At 43.6% G+C, this 13,247-nt stretch overlaps 1 protein-coding gene across 1 annotated transcript in view; it reads right to left on the minus strand.

Moving 5' to 3' along the window:
- The window catches only part of LOC118365305 (zinc finger protein 385B-like), a 133,523-nt gene that overhangs the window by 80,271 nt on the left and 40,005 nt on the right, over positions 1–13,247 (minus strand). The window contains exon 2 of the mRNA XM_035747426.2: positions 2,957–3,105. Coding sequence (XP_035603319.2) covers positions 2,957–3,105 — 149 coding nt within the window. The remainder of the gene's footprint in view (positions 1–2,956; positions 3,106–13,247) is intronic.

Here is a 13,247-nt window from a genome sequence, read left to right on the forward strand (position 1 = left end):
GAGAAAAGCACGGCGGCGCAGAAGGAAGCCCGAGAGTCAGCCCCAAAAATGTATTGGGGGCTCAGGGAGAGTGTGGCAGAGTCAGGGTTCAGACCTGAGCCAACTCCCCCTGTTTATCGTGAGGAGCAGCGATCAAAGGACTTCTGGACTTGGGAGGAGATATTGGACGGAAAAGGACCCTGGGCACAGCCTGGAGAATATCGCCTCCCCAAAGAAGAACTGGAGGCGGCGAAAGCGGAGAGGCGCTGGTATGAAGAGGCAGCACAGCGACGCGGATGGAAGCCCGAGAGTCAGCCCCATAAATGTATTGGGGGGCTCAGGGAGAGTGTGGCAGAGTCACGGTTCAGACCTGAGCCAACTCCCCCTGTTTATCGTGAGGAGCCAAGGAGGAGACCAGAACCAGAGCCGGTGTTGGAGGTGAGTGAAGCAGAGACTGTGAAGGAGTTAATGGGGAGAGTGGAGGAGTGAGTTATGAGGGAGTTGCTAGTTTGGTGCTTTAAATACGATATTCGCCCGACGGAGCGTGTCAGGGATTTAATGGCACCTGGGTCAGCGCTCCATACTCGTCCTGAGGTGCGTGTTAGTCGGCTGGTGAAAATTGTGCCAGCCTCACGCACTAGGCCTCCTGTGTACCTACCTAGCCTTGCACATCCTGTGCCAGTCCCGCTCTCGGGCTCCCCAGTACGCCTTCACGGTCCGTTCCATCCTGTGCCACCTTCACACGCCAGTCCTCCGGTGGCAGCTCCCCGCACCAGGCTTCCTGTGCGTGTCCTCGGCCCAGTACCACCAGTGCCAGCATCACGCACCATCACGCACCAGGCCTCCTGTGCACCTCCCTAGCCTTGCACGTCCTGTGCCAGTCCTGCTCTCAGGCTCTCCAGTACGCCTTCACGGTCCGGTCCATCCTGTGCCACCTTCACACACCAGTCCTCCGGTGGCAGCTCCCCGCACCAGGCTTCCTGTGCATGTCCTCGGCCCAGTACCACCAGTGCCAGCACCACGCACCAGGCCTTCAGTGCGCCTCGCCTGTTTAGCGCTGCCAGAGCCTTCCTCCTCTCCAGCGCTGCCGGAGTCTCCCGCCTGTTTAGCGCTGCCAGAGCCTTCTTTCTCTCCAGCGCTGCCGGAGTCTCCTGCCTGTTCAGCGCAGCCAGAGCTGCTAATCTGCATGGAGAAGCCAGAGCTGCTAGTCTGCATGGCGCAGCCAGAGCCTCCAGTCTGTATGAAGCAGCAAGAGCTACCAGTCTGCATGGAGCAGCCAGAGCTGCCAGTCTGCATGGAGCAGCCAGAGCTGCCAGTCTGCATGGAGCAGCCCGAGCTGCCAGTCTGCATGGAGCAGCCAGAGCTGCCAGTCTGCATGGAGCTGCCAGTCTGCATGGATCAGCCAGAACTGTCAGTCTGCATGGAGTAGCCAGAGCAGCTAGAGCCGCCAGTCAGCCAGGATCCACCAGTCAGCCAGGATCCACCATTCGGCCAGGATCCACCAGTCAGCCATGATCTTCCAGATCCGCCAGTCAGCCAGGATCCGCCAGTCAGCCAGGATCTTCCAGATCCGCCAGTCAGCCAGGATCCGCCAGTCAGCCAGGATCTTCCAGATCCGCCAGTCAGCCAGGATCCGCCAGTCAGCCAGGATCTGCCAGAACCACCAGCTAGCCAGGATGTGCCAGAGCCAACTACCTGCCTGAGCTTCCTCTCAGTACTGGGCTTCCTCTCAGTGCTGAGCTTCCTCTCAGGGCTGAGCTTCCCCTCAGTGCTGAGCTTCCCCTCAGTTCCGAGCTTCCCCTCAGTCCCGAGCTTCTACCTCAGTCCCGAGCTGCCCCTCAGTCCAGTGGGGTCCTTGGTGAGGGTTATCAGGCCAAGGTCGGCGGCGAGGGTCGCCAATCATAGGACGCGTTACAGAGGGACTAAGACTTGGTTGGAGTGGGGTCCACGTCCCGAGCCGGAGCCGCCACCGTGGACAGACGCCCACCCGGACCCTCCCATATGGGTTTAGGTGTGCGGCCGGGAGTCCGCAACTTGGGGGGCGGGGGTTCTGTCACGCCTTGGTCTTAGTATTTTGTGTTTTCTTTATTTATTTGGTAATGCCAGGGTGTGACATGGGTTTATTTTGTGGTGTGTTTTTGTATTGGGGTTTTAGTAGGTATTGGGATTGTGGCTGAGTAGGGTTGTCTAGGAAAGTCTATGGTTGCCTGAGGCGGTTCTTAATCAGAGGCAGGTGATTATCGTTGTCTCTGATTGGGAACCATATTTAGGCAGCCATATTCTTTGAGTGTTTCGTGGGTGATTGTTCCTGTCTCTGTGTTAGTTGTCACCAGATAGGCTGTATAGGTTTTCACATTCTGTTTGTTGTTTTTGTATTGTTCGTTTTTCATCATCATTAAACATGTATCGTATTAACCACACTGCATTTTGGTATGACTCTCTTTTGACGGAAGAAAACCGTAACAATTGTGGTGTGGTGGCTGCATCATGTTATGGGTATGCTTGTCTTCGGCATGGACTAAGGAGTTTTTAGGATAAATGAAATATATATGTATCGTGTGTAGATTGGTGAGAATTTATATTTATTTAATCCATTTTGAAGTCAGGCTGTAACACAGCCAAATGTGAATTAAGTCAAGGAGTATGAATACTTTCTGAAGGCCCAGCTCCTGAGCTCAATCAGTATCAGATTTTAATTTAAAATGGAAAATGAATATGTTGCTGCAAAAAATGTTAGCACATCAAATCAAATAGAATCGTATTGAATCGTTCCACTAATCATACAAAATCGCATCGAATCGTTTTAAACTAAAAGTATCATTCCTGTATCGTATTGGAGCCCATGTATCCCTAACACATACAGACACACACAGGCGCACACACACCCTCACACAGGCGCGCACACACACAAAGGTGCGCACGCAGACACACACACAGAGCCGGACATGTACTTATTTTTCCTATGGATATCACACACCTCACACAGAGTCACACTGCTCTGTCTCCTCTCCCGCTTAGGCCTCCGCCCAGGGGCGGCTCGCTCCGCTTCTTCATCCTCCTTCTCTTCCTCGGCCTTTGGCAGGAGGACATTCTCCAGTAGCCCGGGGCTCCTGGGCCTCTTCATCCCTGGGAGAGTCCAACCAAAGGTAAATAAATTATGATCAGTTAAGGCTGAAACACAACATCGATTTTAGCATCAACCAGATTAAGATTCCTTTATTGCAGCAATGGTCGGCAAAATTGTTAAAAGGTTCAAATACAATACTGATAAGTGTTACAGTTGGACAATGGATAAAGACACTTCAAACGTTTACATTTGTTCAAATCCATCAGATATTGACTGAATTATAGCGCATAAAACATTGCCCTGGCATGGACAACATAATGAATGGAGTTCAGGCATTTTGGAGAGAATTCAGGGATGATATGATTTCAAATCTCAATTTAAGAATGCACAAATGTATACATTCTTACAATATCAGGTACTTGTTTACTATTTTGTTGATAAAATAAAGAAAAGTATATGTGCCTTATATGCATATACACAAATTCTTACAAAATGCTATACTGCCCCATGCAAGGAATACTAACGCATATGTGCAACAACTAAATGGCTCTTAAAATGTGTTTACATTCGATGGAGTTTTATATAGATTGAAGTGGTTGGGGAGAGTAGGGTGCACGATGGTAATAGAACTCAAAGGAGGGCCACACAATGCTTCTGAAGCCTTACTGTGAATATTTCCAGAACAACCACAAGGGGGTAGAAGTGCACAGTTCATCTTTATGGCGGGAAGTTGAAGAGGAAATCTCACAACCTCTCCATTACTTCTCAACAATCTCCATCTCCAGCCCTGGAGAGCACCTGGATGTGCAGTCTTGTGTTCCATCCCAGCACAATTTAAAAAACATTACAATTCATTTCACAACAGATTTCATAACAGATAAAGTGTGTGCCCTTAGGCCGCTACTATCCTACCACATATCTACAACACAAAATCCATGTGTACGTGTGTGTATAGTAAGTATGTTATCGTGTGTGTGTGTGTATGCATGTGTCTGTCCCCCATGTGTGTGTCTCTTCAAAGTCCCCGCTGTCCATAAGGTGTATTTTTACCTGTTTTTTAAATCAGATTTTACTGCTTGCGTGAGTTACTTGATGTGGAATAGAGTTTCTTGTAGTCATGGCTTTATGTCGTACTGTGCGCCTCTCATAATCTGTTCTGGACTTGTGGACTGTGAAGAGACCTCTGGTGGCATGTCTTGCGAGGTATGCATGGATGTCTGACCTGTGTGCTAGTAGTTCAATACCTCTCACAAATACAAGTAGTGATGAAATCAATCTCTCCCTCTACATTGAGCCAGGAGAAATTGACATGCATATTATGAATATTAGCTATCCGTGTACATTTAAGGGCCAGCTGTGCCGCCCTGTTCTGGGCCAATTGTAATCCCTCTTTGTGGCACCTGACCACACGACTGGACAGTAGTCCTGGTGCGACAATTCCAGGGCCTGAAGGACCTGCCTTGATGATAGCGTTGTTAAGAAGGCAGAGCAGCGCTTTATTATGGACAGACTCCCCATCTTAGCTACTGTTGCATCAATATGTTTTGACCATGACAGTTGGTGCGAGGTTGGTTTGAGATATGGTGATCAGAGTATACGCAGATGACTCTGCGACATTTGTACCAAGCTTGATTTAATTTCATAACATACGCTCCACATCTTTGCTGTCTGTCAATCTTGTGTAATCAGGGGGCTATAACAGGTGTTACTTAACGTGCGTGCTATCAACGGAAAGCTATTCCTGGTTTGTTCGCCTGAGGAATAATCTTTAGTATCTGATCTATTAGAAATAAGCCGAAAGATGATTATTATCTTGCAGTGTCTCGACTCGGTAGTCGGTACTGTAATGCTGCAATGTTGGTTTAAGATAAGTTGATCAGAGATAGTACATGTGCGATTAAAGATTTTGAAGGGGCTTGTAAGCTAGTTTGAACATTTAATTTGGTCAAAAAGAACTCTGTTAATTCACATAGCCTTAATGTACTTAATGTACTACAGAACTAATTATTGTGGAACTAAAAAGAGGTGGGATGGATGATATTCAACTCTGTTTTAAAAATCACAGGAAGAGTAGCTGATGCCTTGGCAGGAACTAATGGGGTTCCATAATAAATACAAATACTAATATTTTGCTTTGTGCTTTTCAAACGATAATAGCGCCATAACTAACATGATAATGATTTAGTTGTTGTCACGTATACTCCCTCTCCCGCACACCTGTCACCATCGTCTCGCGCACCTGCGCCTCATGACGCTCACCTGGACTCCATCACCTCCTTGATTAACTTCCCTATATCTGTCACTCCCCTTGGTTCTTTCCTCAGGTGTTATTGACTCTGTTTTCATGTTGGTGCATTGTTTGTGTTTCGTGTTCATTGTTTCTTTTATTTATTAAAGCACTCACTCCCTGAACTTGCTTCCCGACTCTCAGCGCACTCGTTACAGTTGTGGAGGTTGTACTTGAAGCTCAGCTAAAATTCACTGTACTCATGAAATGAGTGAAGGAATATTATGAAAGAAGCTAAGTCATGGAATGAAAATGAATGATAAAGAGAGGCTTTTCAAGGCTGTGTGACAACTAGGGTAGCCTAGATGTTTTTATTAGGTTGCCGTGCTGGCACTGAATGAACACTTACCTGTATGAGTAAGCTGAATAGCCTTATGCAAGTGTTAGATTCTTTTCCAGGACGGGGCACAAAGGCCCCCAAATCAGCATCTAGGACTTTAACCAAAGTGTTCAATTGAAACCAATTGAAGCCAATCCATTTTAGGCAGAGGGAACAGAGCCCTATACAACCGCAGGGTAAACACTGCATTGTATTTTAGCCCTGCATGAATCATTCATTTTAAGAAGTAGTCTTGTGTGGTTCAGTTGGTATGGCGCATGGAGCTTGCAAGGGATGTGGGTACAATTCCCACTCAGCCACCCATACATAATCATATATGCACGCATGACTCGAAGTCACTTTGGATAGAAGCATCTGCTTAATGCCATATATTATATTGTATTAAAAAGTGTCCCATTTAAAACCAGAAAGCATTACCTCTAGCAAACTCACAATTGGAAAACATTAATTTTCAATGGGGGGAGGAGACACAAGGATACATTAAGCGACTTAACAGTTGGAGAGTATGAGCTCGGCGACCAGAGATCAGAAAATCCCACTTTTATGCAAATCGGCAGAGGGAGGGTGTTACTAGCTAGCTTTGACAACATGCTTAAAAGGCAACGTGACAACACCCACAAAAAGAGAGCTCGACGATTCCTACTTTGTAGCTTTCGGGGAAATAACTGGACCGTTACATAGCCTTGAATATGTGGACACAAATATGTCAGTCCCATCCACATAACCATGAACTCAGCAGCTCAGATAGTAAGTTATCATTATGGGATCAGTTCGAATGAAAACCTGCATACAATAATACACAGGAGGCTTTTAGAATGAGGACCAACCCATCTGAACACCACAAACCACTTAACAAAGTGGTTTTCGGCCAGTTTGGTTAAGGTTTGGCAGAGTTTCCCCTGGCAATGGTTGTCCACTCTCTTTGCCTGGCACCTGTGTGGGTAGTTGGGTAGTGCCTGCCCTGTAGTGAGTGAACGTTGAGCAATGGGTGGCTCTAAAGAGGGATCAGTGATTGGCACAGGAGAGGGCCAGCTGTTCCACCCAGAGCATGTTCTATTGACTGCGGTGTCTACCAAAAACACACATGCAAGCAGGTGTACTCATACAATCACCCACACACACACAATCATTCACAAGCAAGTACATGCACACACAGAAGCGTACATAAGAGCCAGCTACCGCCCGTTTCTGTAGGGAAATTAGGGTTGCAAAACTACCGCAAAGTTACCATAATTTTCTGTAAATTTGGTAATTAACAGATTTTTGTAAATCTATGAAAATCTTGGTAATTTATTCTTGAATAATTTTTTTGTTGTTATGTATTAATATAAAATATATTTTAAAATGTAAAAAAAATACATAAATGCATATATATATATTTAATTAAATATATTTTAAAATGTAAAAATTACCAAAAAATACATAAATACATATATATACATATATAATATATATTTTAAAAAATCTGTTAATTACCAAATGTACAGATAATTATGGTAACTTTGCGGTATATATATATATATATCTGTGTCCATATTGTCCATGAGTCTATCTAGTTTATAGACAGACCTATAGTACTGTAGGGTTCAAGAGAAAATAGCCTACTCTTACAAAAGGGTAAAGTTTGCAAGTTTGCAGTTTCATTTGAGGAGGTCTGACGACCGAAAGCTCAGCCTAAATCAATTGAATTGATACACATGAGGCTAGGTTTCCAGCACCACACACAAGGCTATGCAGTGTTTCCCCTAAATGCATTTAGCAACGGCACACCACTGCTGGCATGTGTCCCCCTTTGATTTTGTCATGTTTGAGTCACTCAGATCGCATAAGAACATGGCCCAAGCCTTGGCAAAATGTGTTTCATTGCAGGAAATTCGTTTTAAAAGGTATAATTTTATTTCAGCCCCATTGAGGGCGGCAGGGTAGCCTAGTGGTTAGAGCATTCGAATAGTAACCGGAAGGTTGCAAGTTCAAACCCCTGAGCTGACAAGGTACAAATCTGTCGTTCTGCCCCTGAACAGGCTAACCCACTGTTCCTAGGCCGTCATTGAAAATAAGAATTTGTTCTTAACTAACTTGCCTAGTTAAATAAAGCTAAATAAAATTAAAATTGCAAAAAGTGTAAAATGTCTGTTTCTAATTTCCTGTAATTCTGCCCTGAGGCTGAGAGAAAATGTTTAAAAACTAATTTCCTGCAATTATACACATACAAACTATAGCTTTAAAACAGGCTGTGCCCATCACTATATACAGTAGACGACCCCCAGATGATAGCCCAGCATATCTCTACCCCTGTAAATACTAGCACTCATCAGTCTGTCCCGAGTGGGGAAAGAGAATAAAACCATGATGTGTCTCAGACAGGCACATAACAGCAGGCCGTAAAGGATGGTTTATGCCCCACATGCTCTCTCTCTCTCTCTCTCTCTCTCTCTCTCTCTCTCTCTCTCGCTGCCCCTCATAAAGATGGTGACAGAATGCTGTTCCCAGATCAGCTGGGAAACTACAGAAGGGGCAGGGTTGAGTGACTCAGTTTTTCACAATTCCTGACATTTAATCCTAGTAAAAAAAGTATGTCTTAGGTCAGTTAGGATCACCACTTTGTTTAAAGAATGTGAAATGTCAGAATAATTGTAGAGAGAATTACTTATTTCAGTTTTTATTTCTTTCATCACATTCCCAGTGGGTCAGAAGTTTACATACACTCAATTAGTATTTGGTTGCATTGCCTTTAAATTGTTTAACTTGGGTCAAACGTTTCAGGTAGCCTTCCACAAGTTTTCCACAATAAGTTGGGTGAATTTCGGCCCATTCCTCCTGACAGAGCTGGTGTAACTGAGTAGGGTTTGTAGGCCTCCTTGCTCGCACACGCTTTTTCAGTTCTGGCCACAAATATTCAATAGGATTTAGTGTTGGCCACTCCAATATCTTGACTTTGTTGTCCTTAAGCCATTTTGCCACAACTTTGGAAGTATGCTTGGGGTTTGAGACCAAGCTTTAACTTCCTGACTGATGTCTTCAGATGTTGCTTTAATATATCCACATAATTTTCCGTCCTCATGACGCCACCATGAAGTGCACCAGTCCCTGCTGCAGCAAAGCACCCCCACAACATGATGCTGCCACCCCCGTGCTTCACGCTTGGGATGGTGTTCTTCGGCTTGCAACCTACCTTTTTCCTCTAAACATAACGATGGTCATTATGGCCAAACAGTTCTATTTTTGATTCATCAGACCAGAGGACATTTCTCCAAAAAGTATGATCTTTGTCCCTATGTGCAGTTGCAAATCGTAGTCTGGCTTCTTTATGGTGGGTTTGGAGCAGTGGTTTCTTTCTTGCTGAACGGCCTTTCAGGTTATGTCGATATAGGACTTGTTTAACTGTGGATATAGATGATTTTGTACCCGTTTCCTCCAGCATCTTCACAAGGTCCTTTGCTGTTGTTCTGGGATTGAGTTTCACTTTTTGCACCAAAGTACGTACATCTCTAGGAGACAGAACGCATCTCCTTCCTGAGCGGTATGACGGCAGCGTGTTCCCATGGTGTTTATACTTGCGTACTATTGTTTGTACAGATGAACGTGGTACTTTCAGGCATTTGGAAATTGCTCCCAAGGAATCAGACTTGTGGAGGTCTACCATTGTGTTTCTGAGGTCTTGGCTGATTTCTTTGGATTTTCCCATGACGCCAGGCAAAGAGGCACTGAGTTTGAAGGTAGGCCTTGAAATACATCCACAGGTACACCTCCAATTGACTCAAATTAAGTCAATTAGCCTATCAGAAGGTTCTAAAGCCATGACATAATTTTCTGGAATTTTCTAAGCTGTTTAAAGGCACAGTCAACTTAGTGTATGTAAACTTCTCACCCACTGGAATTGTGATACAGTGAATTATAAGTGAAATAATCTGTCTGTGAACAATTGTTGGAAAAATGACTTGTGTCATGCACAAAGTAGATGTCCTAACCGAGTTGCCCAAACTATAGTTTGTTAACAAGAAATGTATGGAGTGGTTGAAAAACGAGTTTTAATGACTCCAACCTCAGTGTATGTAAACTTCCGACCAACTGTATATCCAATGCAAAAAAACATTCACATTTAAATGGTATTAATATTAATTTGCATATATTCCCGTATATTCCCGTTAATTCCCAAGTAAAGTTTCCACCTCTGAATATTCCCCAAAATGTGCAACCCTACCTACTACAGTAGCTATAATATAAAATAAGACAATTAGGTTGGTGCTTACATTTGTCCTATTAGGAAATGTGTTTTTTGCATATCCACTCCCCATGAGAAACCCTCAGAGAGTGGGGTCAGAGACAGGGATAACTATATACTTTGGCATATGGATGGCTCTACAAAAGTGGATTTGTCTTATCAGATTACTACTTTTAAAGTATGAAAACATCTGACAAACTTTTATTTTGGATTGAAATGTCCTCCCTCTAACTTAGACATGTGCATAGACCACACATTGGTCAACGGAATAATGCTATTTCCCTAACCTAGCCCATATTCGTACCAGTATGAGCCAAACAATATCTGTCCCTAGATCAGCTGTTAACGGTCCAATGCAGCTGTTTTTATCTCAATATCAAATTATTTTCTTAAGCAAGAATTTTGCTAGGACTGTCTGGGATTGGGGAGGGGGAAACTGAAAATTAGCTGTTATTGGCAGAGAGGTTTGGAAGTCTATTTCTTATTGGTCTATTAACTAATTTAGAGCATGGTGATGTCACCATGGACGGCCAAAACTCCACCCCACGAAAACAGGCTGAAATATCTTAAATGTCTTCTCAAACCGTTCTTACACTAAAACGGGATTATCACAATTGCACATTATTCTTCCAACCTCATATTTGGATTTGTTTTATTTAAAAAAAATCAATTTTGTTTACTACACTGGGTCTTTAAAGGCCTGTCTGCCAGGGGCTGATTCACAAGTTGCATTGGCTAGTTAGTAGGCTTTGCAATACATGAGCACATACATGGAGACAACTGAGGGCCTTAATAAATGATCTAGGATTATGATCAACACATCTGACCCTCCACCAGTTGTTGAGGGAACAATGTACCAAAACAGTTAAAGGGCCTGTCTGTCAACTGCTAGTATAATCCATGATGAGACACACACACATACACACACACTCTACCCATTTCCTCTGCCCTGACGACTATATCAGAATACAGTCATCTTTTACAGTCATCAACAGCTGCATGCAATGGAACAGTCAGCACCTCGTGCAGCCCCTCAGCCGTTCACACAGGCCTTCTGGGAAAGCGATTAGCAGTGTGCGGTGGTGGCCCGTGAATGAGCGACCCCGGCAGGGCCAAATTACAGGAGAGCGAGAGAGAAAGCTGATGGGAAGTTTTTAAACTGGCTCCTTGTTCTACACAGTGCCAGGGGAAATTTACAGACCCTCACTCTCTCTTTCTCTCTCCCTGTTTGCTCTTTCTCTCTCTTGCAGTGTCTCTCTCTGTCTCTGCCTGTCTCTCTCTCTCTTGCTCCCTCCCCTCCCTCCCTCTCTCTCTCACTCTCGTAGTTTCCCTGCCTCCCTCCCTCCCCCTCCCTCTCCTCTCTCTCTCTCCCCTTTTCTTTCTCTCTCCACCTGCTCTCTCCATCTGTTTGATGGGCTGACTGTATCCTTTCCACACCAGGCAGGGTGCCTCGTTTATCAATGGGATTTGATAAATGAGGGCTGTGCATCGTATAATTAATTGGTAATTGGAACAACCCACTGACAGAATAAGGGACTGACAGCAGTTCCATAAAGGGTTGAAACTTGCACTATGTAACCCTTTTCACATGTTTGTGTGTTTTGTAACCTACCAGTCATTTAGGCATAACTTAAACGACAGCAATGGCCCTTGAGGGTCTCGAACCGAAATCTTGAACCTGGGTTTCCAAGCCTGTAGGCAAACTCGCTAACCACTGCTCCAATAGGATTAACCAACTTGGGAAAGATCGACTTAACTGGCTGACCTAGACATGTACCTACTGTACATGAGCGGTCAAATGAAACACGCCCTACAAAGGCATTGTTATTATTTATGTCTCTCAAGGGACTCATAGAGTCCAGGGGAACATTCTATGAATAGAGCAGCCAGACATGAACACCTGAGAGCCTCACACACATACATGAGGCTCTTTTTAGGCCACCCTTGCGAGTAAATGTAATCCCTGTTCATCTGTTCTGTTGTACTGTAATTTCAATCGAGTAAATGTTAAACTGAATGAACAGCTGAGACGGAATGCAATATACTATTTTATTATATAGTTTGGGGTATGGCCTCTTCTCTGAGGAGCCAGATGCTGATGACAGGTAGCCCTTTGCTGGGTAGCTGGATTCGATAGTTTAGAAAGTTACAGATTAGTTGGTTAGTAAGTCTTAGGTATGATACAGTATTTGTGCATCTATAACTTACTCACTCATCATTATTCACGATTCATTCAGTAATCATGGTAGCATCCACATCAATGTAGAAGTGTTTAGAAAAATATAATTTCCTTATTTACAATAAAAGTGACTTCAAAATCACACAATACATTATTTACTATTCATTCCAATTGGAAGGAACACAACCAGAAACACAACCAAAACAAACAGCAAATGTATTCAACAAGTGTGTAGATTCACAAGCTTAATGTAATAATTTCTTGCTAGGAATATGGGACAATATATTAAACTTTTGACAACTTTAATACACATAACACTAACCAACAATTTGGATCCTACCTGGTCACAAAAACTCCTACCACAGTTTATAAATCCAGAAACGCAACATCGCGAGACTTCTGGGAACGCTTCTGAAACAGACCAAACAGACCAGGCCGGGGGGGGTTTGAGAAGTCAATGAGTGAAGTGAAAAATTCTTCCTTTGTTGTTCATTTTCTCAAAATCTAAAAGCACAATCTAGTCTCGAGCCAAGGTTTTAAGTAGTTGAACATGTTATTACTCTAACCTTGTGAAAGTGACAAAGTAACACGTTTTCATTTTTGTCAAAAACAACTTTATATCGAATGAGTGCCTTTGATGGCCTGCTCATGTGCTGTTTGGCGTGAAACGATCGTTAAACCCGATGACGTGTTTCTATGCATGAGCTTAGCTAGCCAACATCGCCATGACATCGCCTGCAAGTGTGATTGGGGATTTCTATTGGAGAAGCAGTTTTAGCCTATCATCATACAGTACTGTCTTTTCTCCTACAGTACCTGTCTTTTTCATTCGTTTTCATGCTAAACAACATCAACCATAGAATTTGAATAATCATTCTATTTCTATGATTCTAACAGTTCACCCAAGTATTTTTTTATATCAATTGCACAAAAAATCGCATCTGCAATATTTGTAAAAAATAAAATAAAATAAAAATGTTTAAATGGTTGCATTTTTTGGGGCCCATATCATGTAGCCCTAGTGGGACTTTGAGGGATGGTGGTAGATTATTAATCTAGTCAGAAAACGAGTCTAGTCTACTCTTTCTATTTAATTCATTGTGGCAAAAACAAAATCTAGTCTATTCTTTCAATAGCCTAGTTTATTCTGTCATGTAAACATGAATTCCCTGT

Source organism: Oncorhynchus keta, chromosome 3 (assembly GCF_023373465.1).
Source record: "Oncorhynchus keta strain PuntledgeMale-10-30-2019 chromosome 3, Oket_V2, whole genome shotgun sequence".
NCBI classification, from domain to species: Eukaryota; Metazoa; Chordata; class Actinopteri; order Salmoniformes; family Salmonidae; genus Oncorhynchus; species Oncorhynchus keta.